The sequence below is a fragment of the Parus major genome, chromosome Z (genome assembly GCF_001522545.3).
Source record: "Parus major isolate Abel chromosome Z, Parus_major1.1, whole genome shotgun sequence".
In the NCBI taxonomy this organism is placed as follows: Eukaryota; Metazoa; Chordata; class Aves; order Passeriformes; family Paridae; genus Parus; species Parus major.
The window spans coordinates 59,154,905-59,179,158 of NC_031799.1; the positions used below are offsets into that span (position 1 = coordinate 59,154,905).

Sequence of the window (24,254 nt, forward strand, 5' to 3'; positions counted from 1 at the left end):
GGGTTCATGAAAATCCATGGGAAAAATGGTATCTATTTTTGTGAAGACAAGTGCTGGGAAGTTTACTTGTGCTGTCAGCATTTTTAAGGTTGAAAAACAATGCTGGATGAGTTTCAAATTGTTGGTACTAGTGAATGAGATTGATCCTCATGCATTCAAATCTACTGTGCAATTCTTCCCAGAGAAATTGTTGTGAGCTTTATTTGAAAGAAATTTTCAGAATTGGGTCTGAATCACAGCCTGTATTAAAATCTCTACTTCCTATGGAATTTTGTTATTTAAGCTTATTATCTTCAAGGGGTTTTTAATTTGCTTTGGAATCCCATTTAAATAAAAACAGAGTGCTTAAATCTACAAATACTTATATGAATATTTGAATTAACATCTAAATATGATGACTGAAATTAAAGTATTGGAAAAGCTATGGCAGTGTATTCCTTCAGTTGTGTAAGACTAAAGAAGAATACTACTACAGAAGTCTGTGAGGATCTTATTCCTGCAGCAATGAATTTTTAACAATTTGTGAGAAAAATATAGATGACCTAGAAATCACCTTTGATACTGTTACAGAGCTACCATAGTTGTTCAGGACTGTGGCATGGTAACAATGAAGGGATTTTTAATAAGTATGGTTTAAAAAGTGTTCTATAAGCTTAACAGAACTTTAATTTTAGAATGTTTCATTGAAAAATTGGAAAAATATGTTATTGCTTCACACTTTGAAGTGAAAATTTGTCTCAGCTACATCTGAAGTGTTTTAGTCCAAGGTGTTCTTGAAAGCATTGGAACAGTAAAATTTATGTATGACTCATGCTATTATTTGAGATAGGGTACCTGATGCAATTTAGCTAAATTTTATTTCTGAATAATCCTAACATCTTCCAGGGTGTTCCTGGTATCGGGTCAATTCTAAGAAATAAGAAATTCTTAGATTCAGATCTAAGAAATTAAATCTATGTGGTCAAAACTAAGAAAAACAAAAACACAGGCAAGAGTAAATAAAAAGAATATGGTGAAATTATTTGCTTATGGACTATTAGGCATCAACCTTCTAAAAATATGATCATATATATAATTTTTACATGTGTAGTCCTCTTGATCAGCTGTACTCATTTGTAGAAATTGTGCTTGCATTTCAGCTCTACAAGATTGGCCAATTAAGGTATAGCCAATTTTGTACATGCACGTGAATATAACAGTTCTTTTCCTCTCTAGAAAAAAGCATACATAGTGTCTAAATGCTTCTCTCAATATGTATTAAGAGTATCTCCATATCCAACTGAATTTTTTAAAGCCATTGCCATCAGTTGTAGACATTGTCATAGTTCCTCAAATTAAAGAATTATGTCTGTCTAATAGGAGCTAAATTACGATTTGTTAAGGGGAAAAAAAAAGATTGACAGGAAAAACAAAATTACCTGCCATTTGTCTTACTACAGGTGGACCCACTGTACCATATTTTATTCAGGAAAAAAATTACTAATGACAAACGATTTCACAAATTTCTGCAAAGTCTCACTTTAAGTAACTTTGTTGTAAATAATATCACTGAGAAATACAAGTGTAGATAATCACTTCCAAGATTTAGCTTACTGTGTGTACCAGAACTTGAGGCAGTTTGCAGAAACAATTTTCAAACTCTTAAGTTCTGAAATATGCCTCAAATATGAAAAAATGTCTCATAGATTGGTTTATGAGTATTTCCTATAAAGCTGTTGTTACAGTTTCTTCTACTGAAATAATTTGTAGCAAAGTTTGCAGTTAGGATAAGTGTGCCAGTACTTATTGAAACAGGCATATTTGACAGACTAAATTTATCTGGTAAAATTAAACAACAGAGAAGGCACTTTTCTTGTTTATCACAGCTTTTGTGTTTGTGGATTTTTTTTATCAGGACCAGAATTTTCTCTAGAATGTAACAGCAATTTTTTTTTTCTATTTTTGTTCATCTAATTTTGTATCTTGTATAAATTCATTAACTGGAATACAGTTATGACTCTCATTTTCTGATGGCAAAAGAAACTTCTCAGTCACTTATCCTGGGCTGGTCCAATATGTTACTGCTCTGAATCATTTCGAGCTTTGCTTCATTAAGGGTTTAACATGGCTTTAATTCAGCCATCTGTTATGGGTTTAGCAGGCCAACACATCTGAGGTATTGGTAAGAGCTTTAGAAATTTCCCACATTTTTAAAGGTTAGGAAAAGAGCTACCTTTATGAATAGATTTTGAATAATTCTCAGCAAGACAATGGTGCAGAAGTGGAGTAAAAAATGCTTGTCATTCTCTGTAGCTCAGGGTCCCCTGTCTGCCTTTAGCTTTGCTGAAAGGCAATTAGCATTTCAACCAGCCAATTTGGTTACATGCAATGAAGTACTTGGGTTTGTAATTTGCTGCCTTTGGCTTGGTTGAGAACTAGTTTTGTGTAATCCTCTCAAAGCACCTTTCTTTCCAGCATAGTTATTGTTGCTGGTCTTAAATAACTAATCAACAAAGAGGTTTCCTTGTCTTGGACTGCAGGGTGCCTTAGAAGAATGAAAAGAAATACCCAGTTAATAAGGAAATGATTATAATTATTAAATAGTGATTATTAAATTGCGACATGGGTTAAAAGGTTTAGAAAGCCAGGCAAAGCAGAATACATGATAAAGGTAGTATAAGAAGGCTTTGGATCCAAACAAATTTTGCTGAAGGAGTTCTGTTCTCTGAGAAATAAATACTTTATTATGCGTTTTATCTAAAAGCAGATTGCCCAGATTTAAGAGATTAATCCACAGTATAGATATATATAGAGTGAGCACCACATGATAATCATCTTTTCAAATTACACAAATGTATTTTTACTTCTACAGAAAGAAGTATTTGGGGGGACTTTTTAACACACAGATTCTTTAATTAAGTCAACATCTTTTGTTGCAATCCAATGAAAAATTAAAACATTTTACTGTAGAAAAGAGCCTTGTTTTATGTATGCCTTAAATTCTTGTATTTAATTATATGCTTTTTTGAACTCAAGAAAATCTCAGTGATTCAATTCTTGTAATAATAAGGCAACACATTAAAAAACTCTACTTGGCTCATATATGTGTATTAAATTGTAAGAATCCATTGTGGATAGCAACAATTCTGTAAATGCACTTGAAACAGTGCCATCTAATCCTCACTGTGAGGCTTAATTTTGCTGCTCTGTACCCTAAAGTTTTGGGGTTTTTCTTGCAATAAAATTATGTATAGAGCACTGCTTCTATTTTTAGTTTTAAGTATGAAAAAAATAACCACTGTACAGGTGAAACCTATGATTTCTTTTTCTGATATATACTATTCATTCAGGCCACGGAAATTCATTCACAGCAGGTATTTGAAACAGTGATAGTTTTGTCCTCAGCTGCCAACATATGTTCTCAGCATTTGTTAAGTAAGAGTGTTGAGGACATGCAAAAAACCTCAAAAGCTGAGATACAAATGGAAATTATTGTGAAAGTTAAGATCTCTACTGAGAGAAATATAAATGGCTGATTTGCAGTGAAGCCTGCAGATCTTCATCAGCTGTATTTCTGGTTCCATATGTGTTAAGAGCATGGTCCTGTGGCATGCTTAATCATGCAGTTACTTATACAAGTATTAGTTGGGAGTGCTAGGTGTTTTAGTGGGGGTAGGGGGGTGGGGTTGGTTTTGACTTTGTTTGGGTGCTGGTTTTTGGTTTGTTGGGATTTTTTAATCCTCTTACCTTTTGGTGCAAAAACCAGATGGAGAGAAGGTGTAAGTGCTTACAGTGTGTGAAGTTACAGATACTTGGTGCAACATACCTAGGTAAGAAGCTAGCTCTGGCTCTGGAATACCCAGTAAATTAATTTCTGTCGGTGAAAGGTGTCTACTCTGTTCATTAGAACTACATGGGTGGAAAATTATTTCCAGTGTGGCGATGGAAACAATACATTTCTCTTTTACTTAAACTTATACTCTAAGTAGGACTGCTCAAAAATAATGTCTTCACAGTATGTAGTTAGAACTACATATGGATAGATTCTTGTTCAATTGCATGAGATGAATTGAAAGTTATGGAGATGAAATCAGTGCACTTTAACGTTAATCAAATGCAGATCTCTACCAATGTATTTCTTAACATTGTTGATTAGGAGATTTCAGCCAAAGTTTATTTACATCAGACTCGATCTCTGTTCTAAATTTAAACTAGCCTTAATAGCTCCAAGTTGTTGCACTGGAGGTACTGTGGGTAAAAATAATCCAGATCTTACAGCTGGTCAAAATTATTTCCTGTTTCTCTGTGTGATGTAAAAATTACAAAGTAACTGCAAATTTTTGTAGAAGATTTGTATTTTCTCTGCTTACTGCTAGAAGTGCTGGATTCTACACTTCTTGAGAGTTTTGCCCTTTAGTCCCTGCTCAGAATTAGAGCAAGTGGTTACCTCAGAAAATCTGTAGTATTATCTGGCATAAGAGATAACATTTGGTTCTTCAGTGATGATTCTATATTTTAGAATGTAAAAATTAAGAATACAGTTTAGATCCACTCAGATTCTTCTGAGAAAATAAAAAGAAATTGCTAGAGAACTTAAAAGGGGTACTCTGGACTTCTTACACTTTTCAACTCTGAGTGAACTCTAACAGGGTGTGATGATTTGGACTTCTCCTTATGCCTTTGACTTGGCCTCACCTTTACTGCTTTATATATTGGTTCCTGGCTGTGATGATGGATGTACCTTCCTGACTAGTAAATATTACTATTGTGGAAGGCAATTTAAGCATATTTTCTTCCTAAGATTCCTAAGATGTCTATTTTGAAGGGTGCATGCCTTTTCCAAGAGAGGAAGATGATCATATGAAGATGGTCATGTCTCATTAAATTCACCATTCCCAGTAATACATACAGTAATAGATGATAAGATTAAAAAAAAATAAATATTGCAACTGTTAGAAAGAAAGTGGTCAGGGGAATGAATAATTGACTGATGTCAATGTCATTAATTTCAAATGAAGATAAATAGTTTTAGCACCTGATGTGCTGCAGTACTATTCTGTCAAGGCAGCAGTATTGACTAGGGAAGTAGGCAACTGAGACCAAAAACTTCAGGATAGTGAAAGCTGATTAAGGGATTTTTAACACCTTGTATTCTGGATTTGTGCTTTAGTTAGCACTTTCTAATGTTAGTAATAAGAAGGGGAATATCAGGTATCTGACATGCCTGTGTAGTAAAGAGAAAGACAGGAAAACATTGAAGAATGGAAAGCAAGGATGAGACACTGAAGAATGTTCATGGAAACTTGTGAGACAGACTCTGAAACTATTAGTGTGGTCCAGAGATGCACACAAAGTCAGTATAATTCTTATTTTTTATTCACCTTGAAGCAGGCTGAAAGCAAAAAGGGGATATAAGGGTATTGTTTTGAAATAGCACCTTTGGAAAACTCTCTTTTCCAATCTGTATTAGAGTGAGAGACTTATTCCACATCTAAACAAAAAGCCCAAACCAAAGAAAGAAGAACAACCAGCAAAGCAGGCTTGGGTAATGTCTGCTATCCGTATGCTGGGTTGTGTTGTGTCCTGCTTTTTTCATATGTGTGAACTGTGGGAGCTTTTGAGGCAAGGGAAAAAGAAGCTTGAAATAAAATATTTCTCCTTTAATTTGGAACCTTGACAACATGGAAAGGAGAATTTTAGTCAAAGTTTCATAAGCCCTGCTGCTTTCCCAGGTTGTTCTCCAATACTGTGGTAATTGACAAGAGGTTCTGAGAATGCCTAAAATAAAAATTCTGAAAATATGCAGTTTTAATATGTTTCTACAACAGGTGCAGCAATGGCAATGACTCTGTGAAACTTCTTGCTCTATGCTGTTCCTCTGTACTACAGAGAATCTTATATTATATTTGAAATATAATTTCAATTTATATTTGAAAGAGCACATGTATCTGTCTCCCATTGTATTCAGCCAAAGATGCTGCTGACATCTCTGCTGTGAATAGACTTCTGTCTGGCAGCCACTGATAGCTGACATGACATTCTCAATGCAAAATACTAGGCATGCCAATTTTTTAATGTTCAACTTGGCTGGGTATTTGTAATCATGGGGAGTAGACAAGGACAGGAAGTGAAAAGTGGACTTGCTCTTCCTCTTCTGTGTCTGTGGTCTTTAATAGTATACAGTGAGTTGTGTGATGATGGGCAAGTGGTAAATCAGGTTGTAGATTTACAACCTACAGGATGGGAATGGTGCTTCTTCTGCTCTTTGCTTCTCCTGTAAGCAGCAGTGACAATACTGAGGTAGAGAGTACGTAATCCCGTGTTCCATCTGCTACTTTGTTCATGAACTCTCTTTCTTTTCCCAGTTCCCATTTCCTATCCAGCATTTTATGCTTATATAATTTCAGATTTTTAAACTGGAGTAGGCCTTTCATTTCTCTTCTTGATCTCTTCATGTTTCATTGGGCTGTAGATTCCTTCATACTTCAAAGAAAACAGCCAGGAGATCTTTTCATTCTTAAGGGTTTAATTTATTTAGCACAAAAGATGGCGTAAAAATCTGCAGAAAAGACCATTCATTCTTTATAAACCTTTAAGTCTTCGTTTGAAATTTGTTCCAGAAACTGACTGAACTAATCCTAATGATTCATCAGTTTCATAAGCCTGTCTTGGCTTCAACTGGACAACAGATTGATATGGTATTCCTTATATAAATTGTGACAGTATTGTGGAAAATACTGTGTGGAATCAGTGTTTGATTGTACACTAGTATTCCGTATTTTAGTGGAAAATACAAACATGCTTCAAAAAGTCTCATAAAATGCATACTAAAAGAAAATGTTAGTTAGGGATCATGACTCAGAATTCTGGTTTATATTTCTTTACCTTTTTAAAACAATGTGGTTGAAGAATAGGATTTTTTTTTTAATGTTTAAAATCCTTTAATGCCATTAAAATGTCTGGATTATTATTTGAAAGATATGGTTTGGTTTTAATGCCAGAAATTTTTATTATAAATCACTTGGAAACATCATCTAGTGTTCGGTACATAACATTGTTTCAAACTACCACTGATACTACACATGATTATTTGAAATGGCTTGAGTCAGAACATGACAAAAAAATAGTTAATCCATTGTACATACTCTAAAGTTGTGTGAAGCTCCATTGCACGTAGTTGTTATAAAAACATTTCAGTGACTTTATCTCATTAAACTAATTTAACTAGAATATCTCAATTTCCTGGAGAGAAATGAACTCACTAATATTTAGCAGAAACAGAGGGGAGTAATTGATCAACAAATGCATGGTTCACCGAAACATAGCAGTGAACAAGGACTGGAGTTTCAGATTAATTTAAAAAATAAGTCACAAATTAGAGTCAGCAGTGGTTTTATGAGGTGAGGGAAGTAAGGAAGGGTCTTCTTGTAATCCCTGATCTTGCAAAGGCTTCTGCTGAACTTTATGCAATATAGTTAATAAATAACAAATTGTGTTCCCATATAAATTTACATAGGAATTTAGTGTACAAAGTCAGTTTGTTTTTAATAAATTAAAATACTGGGACCTATAATATGTTTTCAGCTATTTGAATAAATTTGCATTCTCTTAGTCTTGATGTATGGTATTTTTACTATATTACATCATAACAATTAAAAAAAATCATAATTTTAAAAGTTTAATTTATATAAACAGAGTAAAAACTACTTCTGGCAGGCTGTGCAAAGTAAATCTTAGTACAAATAACGTAACAAGGAAGGATACACACCAACTGAATAATTGATGGTGTGATTGTGAAACTTCTCTTGTTCCTCAGGAGTAATCCTATAGTTTTAGAATGCTCTCTAGTAGAAGTAATAGAATTCAAGTAATTCTAAACTTCGTAATCTTGCCCTCAAGGATCATGTTTTCAGTATTATTTACTAGAAGCATGTACCGTGGGGAGGCATTGGTGAAGTCTATGACAAGGTAACAGCTGAAGCTAAAAGGTCAACAAATTCCTCAGTTTAGTATGGATGATGCCTGCATCTGCAGACAGTGTAATTGTCTGAGAGTTTACAAAAGTTAGGCAATTCTTCTCTTTCCAGCTTAAAGATTTTTGATTTTATTTTTTTCAGAACAGTTCCACATAAAACTAGAAAAAAATACCTCGGAAGTGCTGATAATTTTAAATCCCAGGGGGCTTATGTGTATATATTTTATTTTTTCTTCACACTGTAAGTTTTTGCTGCTCTAGAATTACTGAGTGTATAGATATGTAAAAATCAAGCATTGTTTCTGTTGGTCTGTTACACACTGAATTCCCAGTAAGAGCCATGGATATCTTGAAGGACTTTGTTCCTCATAATAAAAGTTTAGAGTAGTGTGAAACTGTGCAGCAAAATCATTACTGTGTGACAATTTTTTCAGAAATAATCAGACACTTCACAAAGGGAAGTGAAAAGAAAAGTGAAAAGAACAGCTGTTTTCATGGAGAAAATAGTTAGGCCTGACATTTTGCCCTTACTTTTTTTTTGTTTGGCTGTTCCTTCCATGATGCTCAACAGATCTAGATGAATTTAGTGCTACAGGTAATTAAAATCAACTAACTTTGTCAACTCACCAGTCTTTGCTTGTAGGTACTCTGAAAAATATTGATAGTTTTCTTGACTGTACTTCCATTTTATACATACTTAATAAGCCATGTCTGTGAATCTTTTCGTTCTTTAGCTTACCTGAAAGCAGTTTATTTCAAGTTCTCACACCATAAAAATTATCCTTGCCCAGACAGAATTTGTTGAAAGATGAATCAAAGACTAGAAATCTGTCTGAAGCTGTGTTTGTTTTAGTGGTCTGAAGGCTATCTTCTCTATTCAGTCCAGGATTAAAACTATCTTGACTGCAAACAGAAAACATTCAGAGTATGTGCTGGACCTCAGTTCTGATTCAAATTTGACACACATTTTACAAAAATGTACTCATGACATTTGCTGTTTTAGTGATGATTTATGACTAAATATTCATAACTGCCATTCTTAAATAATAAGAAAAATTGCTTTGAAAACATGACTGATCTTAAATGTTATTAATATGCAAATATCGATTAACATTAATATCAATATGCAAATATTAATGCAATATGTTCTGCACAGTTTATACAACTGCAATTGACCAGATTTTTCTGGTAATTGTAACACTTGGAAGGATAATTTTAAGAAAAGTGTCATTTTATTTATACATTTAATTACACAAATATTGGTTGTACCTTTTGTACAGAAATTTTAAATAGTAATAGGGTAAAATAGTGATTACAAATTAAAAGAAGCTTGGTAAGGGAACTAATTGAATTAAAGTTCAATGTTGTAATGCATTTTTAGAGCACAACTTTGTTCTCTTGTTTTTTTCCTATACTTCTAAGATTCTTATTACAGCAGTCTTCCCTATCCAGCATCCACTCAGTTCTCAGTTCTGGTAAGCACTGTGCAATGTAAACCCCTGCAGAACAATTCAGACATTTGAAATTTGTTGTGCCAGACTCTTTTAAAAGTTTATCTTTCACAGTATCAACACCTGATGACTTCACTGGGACTTAAAATGGTATTTTACATCACAAAACTGGACTCTGATGTAAGAGAAATAGAGAATGTAAGAGAAAACCTTGGTTTTAAGTTTGCATATCCTAACAGAAAATACTAGAGGTTGTGCAGAAACAAATAAAAATTGAAGTCTGGCTTCGATTGCAATGCACATTCGATTGCAGTTGTACAAAGATTGCAATGGCAGAGTATCACAGTTGTTCTCTGGGACAGAAACACATGAAAAGCTCATGGGGTATAACTCAAGTACATATGCAAATATGTAAGGATATTTCATGCTGAATAAATGTCAGAAAATGATCTGTGAGATGACTGCAAGTATCCAACCCTTCACCCTTCCTGTAATTTTTTTGTGTGTTTTTAAGGACAATCTAGAGAGCAAAGAAAGTGGAAATTGAACTGTCAAATTTGAAGCTAATAACTTTTGATTGAAAATGAAAACAGTCGTGGTAATGTAATAGGTTTTTTTCTTAAAAGAAGCTTCTTATTCCTCCACTTGAGGAAGTTGATAAATACTGTCTAGAAAATTACTAAATGAAAATTAATAAAATAGAATTAGTTACACATGATAATTGCATTAATGACTTGGTTGTAGTGGAGACCTCTGCATGTTTTAATCTCATTTTGAAACTCACAAGATGATCATGGTATATGAAGAGTTGATAGGGGTCAATTGGATTGGTAATGTCAACCACAAATGCTTTGTGTATTTTAGATTCACAATTTATTTTTAATATTTCTTTTTCTGTAGGGATGCCCTCTGCTTCTTTATTAGTTTATTTGCTTTTAGCATTGCTCATTCATTTCACATCTGGAGAAACGGAAGTGAAGTTCAGTGGACAAACAGAATTTGTAGTCAATGAAACAAGTACAACTGTTATACGTCTTGTAATTGAAAGGACAGGGAAGCCTGCTAACATCACAGCAATTGTGTCGGTAAGAAAACATGGCAGTTATATTCTCAGCAACTGTTGATAACTTTTTTAAAAGCTTCTTGGGACTCAGATACATGGAAAGTTGTGAATGTGACTGATGAGAGAGACAAGTAAAACCCACATAAACCCCCTTTGTTTCCTCTTCTCTGAACTTCGAATTTCACTGTTCTGAAAGGAGGAATAGTTTTTTTCACAATGCTTCTTTCAAGCCTTTAGCTTCTAAGAAGGATGATTAAGGTGTGGCAGCAATGCTGGTTCAGTGACTTCTCTCCATTTAGTCTCAGTGGAACTGTAAACTTAGTTTAGACCATTTGCTGTTTTTACATTACTGCCTTTGTAAACTCTCCTCTAATCACCTCACTTACAGTTGAACCAGGGGAATTTTCTTCTGTTGCCTGAGATGAAGGAAAGGAAGTTCTTTGTAGAAGACTTTATCTTGCGAACTTTGGTGACCAAATTGTTTATCTAGGTTGAATGCCTAGGCTCCTCCCAGTGCTTAGAATGCAAGTTCTGCAGAGGGCAGTTTCACCCCAAGGTGAATTTAACTCATGTGGAGTATTATGAGGTGTACAGATCTGTGCTTCCTGTACAGGCATAGCTTTTTCAATTAAAAAAACCCTTTTCATATGGTACATTATGCAAAAGATACCAAATTGCAGGGAAAGAAGTCATAACTGGTTATGAAGAAAGTGTTCTCTTTATTTTATTGTTGGTTTTTTTACCTGTTTACTCAGCATGAATAAAATGGTTTGTTATCTATGTACCTTCTGTCCAGAAATTAACTATGACAGTAGGGGAAATTGTGGAAAAAATTATGTGAAACAAAGTGGGTATGAAGCCTGTTTGAATAAGTCTAGGGTGATAATATAGAACATATTGAAGGAAGAAGGAGGTGGCATTTGGTTTTGTTTCTATTGCAGATCGATGGAGAAGACACAGGAGACTTTTTTGACACATACGCAGCTGCATTTATACCAGATACAGAAACAAACCGAACAGTGTATATATCTGTCTGTGATGATGATCTTCCAGAGGCTGATGAGACATTCACATTTCACTTGACACTACTGGTAAGTCTCAATTTTTCAGTGTATCTATTCCACAGAGAACAGTGGGCAATCTAGGTATGGGTGAATGCTGTTTCATAGATTTCCATGTAGTCTTACTGCTTATGAGTAATAGGTAAGAACTAAAGTCTGGACTCCAAGCAAGATGATGCTTATTGTCCTTCAGAATGTTAGCATTTCTATGGGTGGCTCTGTGTCATGTTGTTGTGCCTGACACTTGAGCAGGCATTGCATTCAGCTGTGGACATGTGGTGTACTGGAGCCTGGAAGAGTTAGATTTGGAAGACTCAGCCTTTCCTGTTTTCCTGCTAGAATGTGCATGGAGGAGAGGGTGGAGGGAGCAGAAAAAGAGGATGACTTCCAGTCCTCCAGAAGCAGAGGTTAAAGGTGACTTATCTAAATCCAAACAATTTTATAAATATTTACCAAAAAATTTCTTCTCTATTGTTCTGTCTCACAGGAGTTACGCTACAAGAGAGAGGTTCACATTAATGTATTTTTAGCTAACAGTTCATGACTAAGTAAGATGTCAATTCAATAAAAATAAATTTTCTATTTCATTGTCAATATTACATGTCTATGGGGATGTTTGCAGTGAATATAAAAGTACCTATTTCCCCTTTCTTTTTGTTTTGATTTGTAAATGTAGCTTAATTTTACAATGTCATAAAGACCTGCTTCTTATAGCTGCTGTCCCAGTATATCCTTTAGCTAGATATAGGCCGTATAATAGCTTCAAAGTTTCAGTTTTATACAAATGTTAAGGGGAAAAAAAACCCCTTTGGAATTCCTGGCAGCGTTAAATGCTTCATGTATGGTTTCCTATTGATATGCTGTTAATAATTGTTAAACTATTGTTAATCATTTGCAAAGTTTGTTTCAAGCACTTTATTGGTGACTCTACATTCCATGGTAATTAGGAATTTGTGCATTGCTTTAAACAATTTTCATTGTGATATAGATTAAAAAGACATACATTTTTTGTAAGCTAATATTAACTCTAAAAGACAGTAACATCAAAATGCCTTTTTTTTTCCCCCTCACTGTACTTAATATCGTATTTTGGTTTTAATTTTAGAAACCATCTGCAAGGATAAAGCTTGGCTCACCCAAATCTGTCACAGTAACAATCTTATCAAATGACAATGCCTTTGGAATAATTTCTTTTAACATGGTAAGACTTTTTATATTTTAGATAAAATATAAAGGTATATTTTAGAACATTTTAGAAAACATAAGGTGAAATTGTTAAAGATGCTGATTAGTTATTCACCCAAATCCCTTGGAAGAAGATTGTGTGTTACATCTCTGAAAACATCTCTGGAGATAATTCATACAAATGTATATGTACAACTTTTATGCTTCTGTATGCTTCTAGGTGTTGAGATATTGCCTGAGATCCTCAAACTTGGATGAATTTTTATGTTGCTCATCTAAATATAAAGCTTTTAGAAATTGTTTAGTCCCACTGCCCCTCAATATACTATGGAAAAAATGAGGAGTAATACCATAGGAAAGTTAAAGAGGTGGCTTAGAAATTTTAAGAATATATACCTTTTTCCCATCTCAAGTGAGCAATTCTATATTTAACTCTAAAGCTGTAAGAGCAGTGTCATGATATATGCATAATATAATACCTTCTGGGGATAAGAGTAGTGTGACGCTAGTTGTATGGAGAATATTTGCAATAATACAAAGTTTGTGTTAGCAGAAAGAGAAGCTATACTTTATTGCTGGCATTTTGGAAATTTACTTTTTAGAAGACTTCCCTGAAAAAAATCCTATATGAAAAATTTTTGGCACCACAATACTAAACCATGCTGCTTCCTGAAGTGCTGTGAATCTTTGAAATCTGTCAGCTGTAACAGTTTGATACACAGACTCCATTGTCTAGTTACCTAACAAATGAATTTTTAATGGAAAAAAACTATTTTTAATAGGATTAGGAACTCTACTAAATATGACCAGTGCTCATATGCCAGTGCTTAGTGTATTGTAACTGTGCTCATTTGCAAAAAAACCCAACAGAAAACCAGAAAGCCCACTCTACATATATTATGATAATTTTTTAATCTCAAACCTTTCAAGCTTTTTATTAGCTGAACTAATTGGTTGCTAGGAAATGTGTGCCATCAGCAGACTGGTTTGCAGATTGGATTAACTTGTCTGTGGGAGTTTGGTATTTCTATGGTAACAATTTTTTCCTTCTGCTGTGATACTTGATCTGTGCCTGATAGCCTGTCCCTTTTCTTCCTCATTAGTCTGCCTTAATCACAGTGAATGAACCTAGGGGCAGAAATGAATTTGTGCCTCTCACTCTAATTAGGGAGAGAGGAACCTACGGGACGGTCGTTGTAACTTTTGAGGTGAGTATATCAGAAAGGCTTCATACCTTTGTCTATCAGATGAAGCTGTGAGACATAATAATAACTTATCAAAGTGTTTATTGCAGTGAAAGGACTAAATACCTATGTCTACATTTGATAATTCTGTTTCATAAAATTGAAAGAAACTACCTTTCAATTATTTAACTGCTTAATTTAGGAAAAGTGAGGATATATTAAATATGAGTATTTGTGTCATTTAGAAAGATATTTGAAGCAGCATTTCTTGGTAATATTAGCAAACAATGTCTATTGAATGTGCAAGAAATTTCTGATATATTTTTTCAAAATTTATAAATACCTTGGTTCTTTTGATGGTGCTTGTGCCACCTTAAAACCTGTAGAGCTCAATTTTCAGTGAAATTCTGTGTCTATAAGACAGCAGTTTGAATTCCCAGATATTTAAACCTTTCAAAATCATTACTTGTATATTTAGGCCATTACTCACATACTTCATGTGAATGGGATATACTCATTGCCTTTATTGTGAGGGGTGGGGGATTTTTTTTCCTTGTTTAGTTCTGGTTCTATTACATTCTTCAAAATTACAGGTAATTCTTTTTCATATCAAAATTCCTTTATCAGTTGTCATCAAAGATTTGATCTAGGTGTGTCAAAATCTCAAAACATTTGTACTGGATGTTATTGCATATTATACATACATACATAAAGCATGTGTAGATAATGTTCAGTGATTATGTTATGTATTGCAGATATGTTTGTTTTAAAATCCATTTTTATTTTATAATTTTATAATATACATATATATATATATAATTTTATAATAACACATTTTGTTATGTGCACAATTTATCAGGATAATCTCAAAATGTAGTTTATATACAAATATATAAAATTATGTTGAAAAAACATTACAAGATTTTCTAAAACAAAGTAACATACTACCTCTATCTGTCTTACTATTTTCATGGAATTGATTAGGAAATGTTAGTTATATTAAAAGAGAAGGACTATCCTTTCTGTTACTTAAACAAGTCAGTTATGCATTAGTAAATACCAAAGAGTTCTCAAAGGCCTGTGTGGAAATACTTTTCTTCCTCTTTCTCTGGCAGTACATGATTTCTTCAGAGTGCCTTCTCTGATTTATTCCATCTGACAAAAAAAAAGTAGATTTTCACAACTGAGTATATGTGCATATGATCAGGAGGTGACTGAATAAATAGCAATTTCTTATTCATTTCACACACTGTATATTAACTATTGTACTAAATTTTTATGTATGCTCCATGTATTTCTTATCATAAAAATTAATTATTTGCAGATAGAAGATGGACCAAACTCAGCTGAAGAAGACTTAAGTCCAGCCAGAGGAAATATTACATTTACACCTGGGAGATCAGTGTTGATTTATAATTTAACAGTACTTGATGATCAGGTAAAAACAAGCTGACATTTTTGTTTGGATGTATAGGTTGACTGCTGTTCTAGAGGGTCTTAGCATATTATGTTATAAAAATACTTGTTTTAGAAAGGGCTACAAGTCCTTCTGCTTCATAAAGTGCTGTTTAGTTTTGTCTCTGTGGGTTGTTATTTTATCTTTTTAATGTTGCCTCCATTTTTCTCATCAGTTAATATTTTTTAGTTTCTGAACATACCCTGACTGCTCTGACTAGATTGTTAGGTGCTGTACAGTAAAAGTATAAATTATCAAGAAAGCATTATATTTTTTTTCGCATGGAATGGTGAGGTTCTTGTATTGTCAAGGTTCATCTATTAGACTGACCTTTCTATATTTAACTTTTCAGTTATGATACTGAACAACTTGATAAGGAAATTCACTAAAAAAAAAATACATAGGGAAACAAATGTCTGTGTCATAAGTGGGAAACTTTAAAGCAATTTTTTTGCATATTTCTGTTAATTTTTCTGTTTTGTTTAACTTTCAACCCTCTTTCAGAAGAGTGTTTTGGGAAATAGAGACATCAAATTTTGAAAGGGGATTTTTATCAGAAGTTAAAAGCAGGACTATTCTGTTTTAATATGAAATGAGTTTTCAAGCTGGTATAATTTCACCCTTCTGCAAAATGCATAAACCATTTTTCTCAGTATAAGTGTTCAGCATATATTTGAAATGTGACTTACACATGGTTGTTAATACTATTTTTCCAGGTACCTGAAAATGATGAAATCTTTCTTGTTTGTCTGAAGAGCGTGGAGGGAGGGGCTGAAATCAACAACACAAAAAATTCTGTGTGGATTAATATTAGGAAAAATGACAGTCCTGTGCGTTTTGTTCAGAGTGCTTATATGGTGCCTGAGGAAGATGAAGTGGTAACAATCCAAGTGGTTCGTGGTAAGGATGTCAGTGGAAAATTAATTGGACCTGATGAAGACGAAGTCTCTGTCAGTTACGCCATCATAACTGGGGATTCAACTGCACATGCACAGCTTAATGTAGACTTCCTAGATCTACAGCCAAATACAACTCTTGTTTTCCCACCTCTAGTTCACGAAACATATTTGAAATTTAGGATCCTTGATGATGCCATACCAGAAATTGCTGAGACCTTTCAGATTATGCTTCTTAAAGACACTTTGCAGGGAGATGCGGTTTTGATTTATCCATCTGTTGTTCATGTCACTATCCAGCCGAATGATAAACCCTATGGAGTGCTGTCAATCCACAGTGTTCTGTTAGCTCACATTGTTATCATTGATGAAGACCAAATTTCAAGGTACTGCAGATCTTAAAATCTAGTATCTAGTCAGTTTAAGAGATTTGTTTGTAATTGTTAAGCACTGTTATGATATCACTAAAGTAATTATAAAATCACTACTAAAATATAATGTAGTAATCACTTAGTGTGTTGTTATTATTGGCTATATCTATAAAGATTTCAAGGAAGTGGGAATGTCTAATTATACAGAAAGCATTTTAATATCTATAAACTATGTATGTATGTAAAAAAACCATAACTATTTAATCACATATCAGAATAGTGAAAACTCCTTAGGATCAGTGAAGTTGTGATACTGCTACACACAGTTTCAGTGGGAAATAGATTTCTGTTTTCCACTCTTGATGTATATTTGTATTTACTCTCTGTGAAATCAGTCTCTGATTAAAGAAAAAAAAAATATTCAGTGTCTCCCATGAAATAGTTACCTTAAACTCAAAAACAATTTCATTATTTGTAATTTTACAGGGAGATTAAAATCAAAGCTCTGTACAAATTTTATAGGCAGACTGATACACACTATTGATAATCTCAATAAAAATGTCCGTTGCTAATTACCATCCCCAAAGAAATAAACAATGCCTCAAACTATCATACTATGAGAAATTTTGAAGTAATATTTTATAGTATATAGGGCCCATTCAAATGAATTGAGGATTCATTTTTCCTTTTTATACACAGTAAAGAAATAAGTCCTGCTTTCAAAGTGTTTTCAAGTAATGATTTTCAGACTTTTTGTTATAGTCATGCACTTGTCAGATGCATGCAACATGACATTTCCAGTATTATAATTATCAGTAACTGAATATATTTTTGGTACAAACAGTTCATTATTTCAATGCTCATGCCTCATACCTGCTCATGATGTAGAATAGGCAAAAACGTTTTCTGAAATTTTATTTGTATTCCTCAAGACAACTGTAAAACATGCCAAGATTCCACTCCTCAATGTTTTTCTTGCTGTATTCAAAGTGAGATCTAACAAGTATCTTCAGAGATTTTACAGAGAGCTCATGAGTAAATGCTCAAGCCTTACACATGTGTTATGATTTCATAAACTGTAAGCCTTGAGTCAAATGTCAGTTGCAAGCAGCTAACATTTATACCACTTCAGTCACTGTAAATATTTTAGGGAATTGGTAATCATGCTTGCCAATAGTAATTATGGTTTGTGGGTTTTTGTTTTTGTTCAAAACCTTAGGTTTGAAGGGATCACAATTGTAAGAAACGGTGGAACACATGGAAATGTTTCTGTTTCCTGGGTTATAATCCGAAATAGCAGTGATCCTTCACCTGTGACTGCAGACCTACTTCCAGAGGCGGGGGAGATAACTTTTGATCAAGGTCAGATGCTGGTGACCCTTCATCTGGACATTATTGATGATGATATACCAGAAGAGGCAGAGCCTTATCTTCTGAAACTCCTAGCTTATACAGTTCAGGGTGGTGCAGAAGTCAGTGAGCCATCTGAGGTAAGCTCACTTCAAGAATTCTTTTGGAGAGGATACTAATGAGTAATAAAGACTTTATCAGTTTTAATAACACTGATTGATTCATTCATTCATTGATGGATTAGCTGAACAGATGAAAGGGTTTGGTTTTGGAAAAAAGGCAAGAAAACTGATCCTTAATATAATCTTAATGTATAGAGCCATATCTAAAGTATTTCACTGAGTATAGTCTACAATGTCAGACATTTTTACTGTGGTAGCATTCAGTTCAGATTATTCCCAGTCTGCAATGATAGCATTGAATAAATGTTCTATCAAGTGACTGCTTTCTAACAGAAGACGGGAAAGTTATTTTCACTTGCTCATTTGCTGTTTAAATGATTACTGCAATTTTTTACAGAGCAACAACTTCAAGGAGAATGTTTGGTGATTAAGACTGTAACCTTGGAACTATTAGATAAAGAGTGGCTGGAATTGCTGACAGTACTGTGATTTGAGTCCCTGCTTTGTCTGTCTCAAAAATGGTTGGAATGAGCTTGGTGAATAAAATGAAGTTCTTTACAATCTGAAACATTTTAAAATTATTTACTTTGGCTGCTGAACAAAAAAAATCAGTTATTCAGAACTCATTCTGGCATTTGTGGTGATGCATATGGGAAACTACCGCACTTTCAGTGCAATGTTTCTTGTGTATAAAGAATACTTGGGGACTCTCAATCTGATTTCTTTCTTGATGACAGGTCACTAAGGAGAAAAATATGTGGTGACAGTCAGGAGATACTTTTGTGAAGGCATGAAACTATAGTATAATGCAGCATGTTGTTTTCTGCTTTGCAGCTTCTGTTTTACATTCAGGACAGTGATGATGTTTATGGCCTAATAAAATTCCATCCTTTGGAGAATCAGAAGATTGAAAGTAATCCAGTGGGACGCTTTTTATCCTTGAGTTTTGCAAGAGAAAGAGGAACAGTTGGAGATGTGCAGTTGGTTTTTACTGCACTGTATATTCCAGCTGGAGCTCTGGATCCTGAGAGAGCAAAAGGTGGCATTCTGAATATGTCTAGAAGAAGTACTCTCACCTTTCCAGAAGGAAAAGCACAAGCTACTGTAAATATACCAATACGAAATGATGCATTTCTTCAAAATGGAGCTCACTTTGTCATACAGGTATCTCAACTGTGTTTTGGGGTTTTTTTTAGCCCATGTAATATAAAGGATATAAAACAGTAGTGGCTCATTCCCTTTTAATTTAATTAAAATAATTCTGCCTGATTAAAAAAATAAAAAAGAACATTATTAGTTCTGTAGCCAAGAAAACTCATCTATTTATATACATCTTCCCAAAATATCCTATAAAGAGCTAATTTGTAGTTATTTACTTATTACACCATTTAAAAAAATACACTGTTGTAATAGGGTTCAGTTATTAATCATGAAATTTAACAAAATTATATCAGTGTTGCAAAGGTTAGTTACCTTTTCAGGTACGTTATTTTGTCTACCCCTTGGCTTTCGATTTAATTGAATTTAGGCTCCTAAATTACAGAAGTATGAAAGATTTTAGAAATCAAAAGCAAGTAAATATAATTATAAATAGTCAAACATATGTTTAATTTATGTGCAACTTTGATCTGGGAATTAAAAAGTCCTTCTAGTTTCCCCTGTATGTGACCTTTTGTTATTTTTCATTCTCTATTTTTTGATTTTTTTCCTCTATCTGAATATGTAAGAAGGGAGATTATGCCATTGTTCATAAGACTGGCTGGAAAAATTCACTAAAACCATGTTTTTGAAAGAAACTGGGCTATCCACAAAAATGTTTTAAGGAAGATTTTTTTATTTTCCAATTTTTTTTTCTTTGTTTCCCACTGGAGAAACCTGATTTGCATACATGTTAGCAAGTTATTGCTCGTATATGCTACTGTGGGAGATTCTGGGCATTGCAATCAGTAATTTTTATACTTATTTTCTCACCTGCAGTTAAGGCCACTGCATACTCTCTACTTCCTCTTGTTAACTGTTGTGACTTTCTGGGATCATGAGCACAGAGAACAGTCCTGATATACAGATAAAGGGCTGCCTTGGCACAACCAAAGCAGAAATCTCAAAGTAATTTCTTATTCTTTTTAGTCCTTTCATTTTAAGTCATGTGTCTTCAAAATTTCCAGATGGAGATGTTGATGTGAAATCATAAAAATTTGTAAAATTTGGTTTCTTTTTCTTTAATTTATAGTCTACTAAAGATGTTTTAATTACTTTAAAAGATTTCTTCCCTCCACCTTCTTCTCCCTACATTCTAGTGGAAAAAAAAAAAAGAGAGTAAAAAAAGGTATTGCCAGAATAGTTTTCTCGTTGCACGCTTTTCTGTGTTCACAGCTGTTGTAGGGAATATGATTCTGAAATACTAGAATATGTCAGTGTGTTTTACCATTTTCATGTGATCTGAAAGATAACAGAAAAACAGAAATATCTAATTCCAAGCTCCTTTCAGGTGATAGATTACAAATAACATCGCAGTGTGGACTATGGACAAGATGTGTGACAAGTATTTCAATATGCAATATTTCTAACACAAATAATTCCTTTAGAAAAGGAAGAAAAATACCCATATTTATCACTATAACAAACCTTCATTGTAAAGAATGAAGGATTGTAATAACTCGTAATTAAATGATAATCTAAATTGTAAATAAATTATAGTCTCAGCAGACATGTTTAGAAGGAGATTACAGAATTTATATTAGGCCTAGTAAAGGCTCAATTCAGGAATTGGGGAAGGAGAGATGGAGGAAGAAATGAAGTTTAAACACAACAAGGTAACAGATAGAGCAACTGGGAATATGAGATTAACATTCTTCAGTGATATCTTCAATTAAATAACCTGTTGTTCGATGTACAGACTATTTTTGGTATGGACTGGCAGATTAACTAACTTAATAAACTGCTCATCATTATTCAGTTCACAGTGCATTCTTGTTTTCCTCTTGAAATGATTTGCTTTAAGAGGAAACACTGGATTAAAAAAAAAAAACCCAACAATATTTCATTAATTATTACTTTAATCTCAAAGTTGCTATCCAGATAGTAACAAAGGGAATTCTGTCAGCTCTGTAGTATTTCAGAACTTTTAGTGAGCTAACAACCACAACAGTGATCCACCTGCATGGTGTTAATGGGAGAATTAGCTCCTAATCTTTGAAAACAAGGAAACAAATGGAACCACTTTCTGTTCCTCAGAATCCCAATAACTAGCTTGTATGGTTGAGAATCAATTTCTAATTACAGTATTTATAAAGCAAATTCCATCTAACATCAAATAAAATGTCCATGAATATTTTTGAGTGTTACTTGAATAGCAGTAAAACAAAGTATGATACAGTCCAAGTATTTTATATAGATTGGTTTTAAGGATCAATTGGATTTAAAACTCATCAATTGAAAGGATGATTCATAATAACTATATGGATTTAAGTAAGGTCATTTTGCCCTTCTCCACTAAAACCTATATGGCATCTAATGACTCCAAGCAAAAACATCCTAGTAGGAGTTAAAAGGTGGTTGTCATCGGTGGTTCATGTACCAGTGAAATGTTTACAAAAGTATATACAAATCAGTCAAATCTGTTATTATCATCCATGTAGACAGAATCCCATATTCCATATGTTATTAATGATATTTGAAAGGGATAGTAAAACAAGTAAAACAAGGAAAGTCCTGCTTTCCTTGTTATGTCAGTGGTGCTCATGTGCTGAGTGCTATTTTCTATTCAAAAATAGAATAAACATTTTTTCTATTTCTTCTTAGTATACATAATCCATCAAAAGTATGGTAATATAAGAGGAGATTACAGTTTTGAAATCTAGTACTGATTTTCAATTCCGAATGTAACTCTAACATATTAGTTATTGTAAATAGAGAAGTCTTAACATCTTTTTGAGAGAGGAAAGAAGACTGAATCACTCTTTGGCTTCATGAGAGGGTCTAAATTATTGCTTCCAGCAACTTCAGCAGATTTTTATCAATGCATGACACAAACCTGAAGTTAGAACAACATTTGGGTGGTTGGCAGATCAATTAATAGATCTAGTAATGAATTACCCAGTTAATTCTCCCTCTGCATACATTTAGTTGTGTACATTATTTGTCTATGGGTATAACATTCAGCTGTGGAAGCTCAGTACCGTTCACTTCATTTCTTACACAGCTCCTTACACATTTTTGTAATAGCAATGTTGCTGTTAGGAGAAATTTATTCTGTAGGTGTTTTCCTCCTTGCATATGACACTTATTCCAAGCTGTAAGAATAATTCTTGCTTGGTACTCAGGCTTCTTATTTTTGAAGTTTTTCTTACTTTTTCTCACAGCTGGAAAAAGTTGAGCTGCTGAACAGAATCCCTCTTGTCCCACCTGTGAGTCCTAGATTAGGTGAAATTCGGAATATTTCTTTGAGGATTACTCCGGATATTGCAAATGGAGAAATAGGCTTTACTAGCAATCTTCCAATTATTCTTTCTGAGCCAGAAGACTCACCTGCTACAGTGGTAAGTAAACATTTTTATATTGTCCCTTACTATGGAAAACTTATTTGGAGAAAGCAAAGCTTGCTACGTCCTCTGTAACATTTGAAAATTAATGGGAGGAAAATCCATGGGAGGAAAATCCATCCTCCAAGCTCAATTTTTTATCCAAGTATTCTCCTGCTTTAAAAAACCAGAAAGGCAAAAAATTGCTAGCAAGATTAATATGTTTGTCAACTGAAAAGTATTCTCTGTAAGAATCTAGAACTGGTTAGGTCTTGATGGTTACATGGAGCAAAAGATGCTGCAGAGAGTTTAATTTCTTTCACCAGCTGCAAAGACACTCTTCTAGAGTAGGACTGATTTTGATTCCCAAATTTCATAAAAATACCTGTATATTTTAATGTTGACTTACATGTGAATATGTAGTTTGGCTTGCGGGGTATGTTTTCTAATAAATATAGGGGTTTTGTTTCTCATAAAGCATTTTCAAAAGCATTGTCAACCATCTCAATGCTGTTATCCCAGCCAGATGTAATCCCTTTATAAAGCATCTTCTCTTACATTTTCCCTTCTTCCCCCTACTTGTCTTAACTGAGGTCTTCCCTCAAGTCCTGAATCAGAGAACTTGCTTTTCATGCTCAGAATAAAACTGCTGATTTCCTTAAGCAGAGTACAAGTTGGAACTGTACTATAACAGCCAGAGTAAATTATGGTGGTTACATATAAAACCTAGATTGTCTTGATGAGGTGGGCACTGGTTAAATCTGTCATAGAAGTGTTTTTGTGTTTATAAGCACTAAGTGATTTGTCATATTAATAATCTGCCACCTCCACTAGGTGTATATAACATATATGTCCAAGTATATAATGGATAGGTGATTGAAAGGTTAGATTCATTGATATAACATGTTTGATTTCAGATCTTATACATAGGCATAAATAAAAAACCCAAGATGAATATTTTAAGGCTCATATTCAAACAGTAATTTGCAAAGGGTTAATTGTTTTTGCATCTAGCTTTGCAAGTCACAGTGGACTCACATGCTTTGCAGGTTTCCATTCCATTGCATCGAGATGGGACTGATGGTCAAGCAACAGTGTTTTGGAGTTTGAGACCCTTTGGTCCCAATCACAAGGCAGTAACACCAGATGATATAAGTCCTTTTAATGGCTCTGTTTTTTTCTTATCTGGACAAAGTGATACTACAATCAACATTACTGTTAAAGCTGATGATATACCTGAAATGAACGAGACCGTGTTATTAACTTTGGACAGGTATTGTACCCTAATATTTACTCATATGTACCACTAGCTATACTCAATCTATATATAAAAAATTGGCACAGTATTAATTGTGAGGTGTTGCCTCCACTGTGTTGATAAACACCTGGAGGAATATTGGGCCCTTGATTCAGACTGTGTATGAAATCTTCTTTGACTTGTGATCAATGTAAGAAGCCATATTGTGCTTATTATCTTACAACTTAGTTTTGTTTATATTTTGATTAAAATAATGGATATTACTAAAAAGTTAATTTAGCTTTGATTTTTAGTTATAGCTCTTGATTATAACACTTTCATTTTAAGAAAAATAATGTTTAGTGAGATAATGGGGAGAGCTGTAATAAAGAGTAACTCAAGTA

The 24,254-nt window shown here is 33.7% G+C and overlaps 1 protein-coding gene across 10 annotated transcripts in view; it reads left to right on the forward strand.

The window, feature by feature from the left end:
- ADGRV1 (adhesion G protein-coupled receptor V1) overlaps positions 1-24,254 on the forward strand; it is a 284,918-nt gene that overhangs the window by 14,085 nt on the left and 246,579 nt on the right. For 9 of the 10 annotated variants that reach the window (XM_019005248.2, XM_015652741.3, XM_019005246.2 and 6 more), the window contains 10 exons: positions 10,306-10,490; positions 11,410-11,559; positions 12,635-12,730; positions 13,818-13,922; positions 15,223-15,336; positions 16,071-16,636; positions 17,841-18,111; positions 18,928-19,257; positions 22,455-22,631; positions 23,663-23,886. In XM_019005248.2, coding sequence (XP_018860793.1) covers positions 10,306-10,490; positions 11,410-11,559; positions 12,635-12,730; positions 13,818-13,922; positions 15,223-15,336; positions 16,071-16,636; positions 17,841-18,111; positions 18,928-19,257; positions 22,455-22,631; positions 23,663-23,886 — 2,218 coding nt within the window. Of the gene's footprint in view, positions 1-10,305; positions 10,491-11,409; positions 11,560-12,634; positions 12,731-13,817; positions 13,923-15,222; positions 15,337-16,070; positions 16,637-17,840; positions 18,112-18,927; positions 19,258-22,454; positions 22,632-23,662; positions 23,887-24,254 lie in introns of those variants that run through there. The other variant, XM_015652751.1, reaches the window with a different exon arrangement.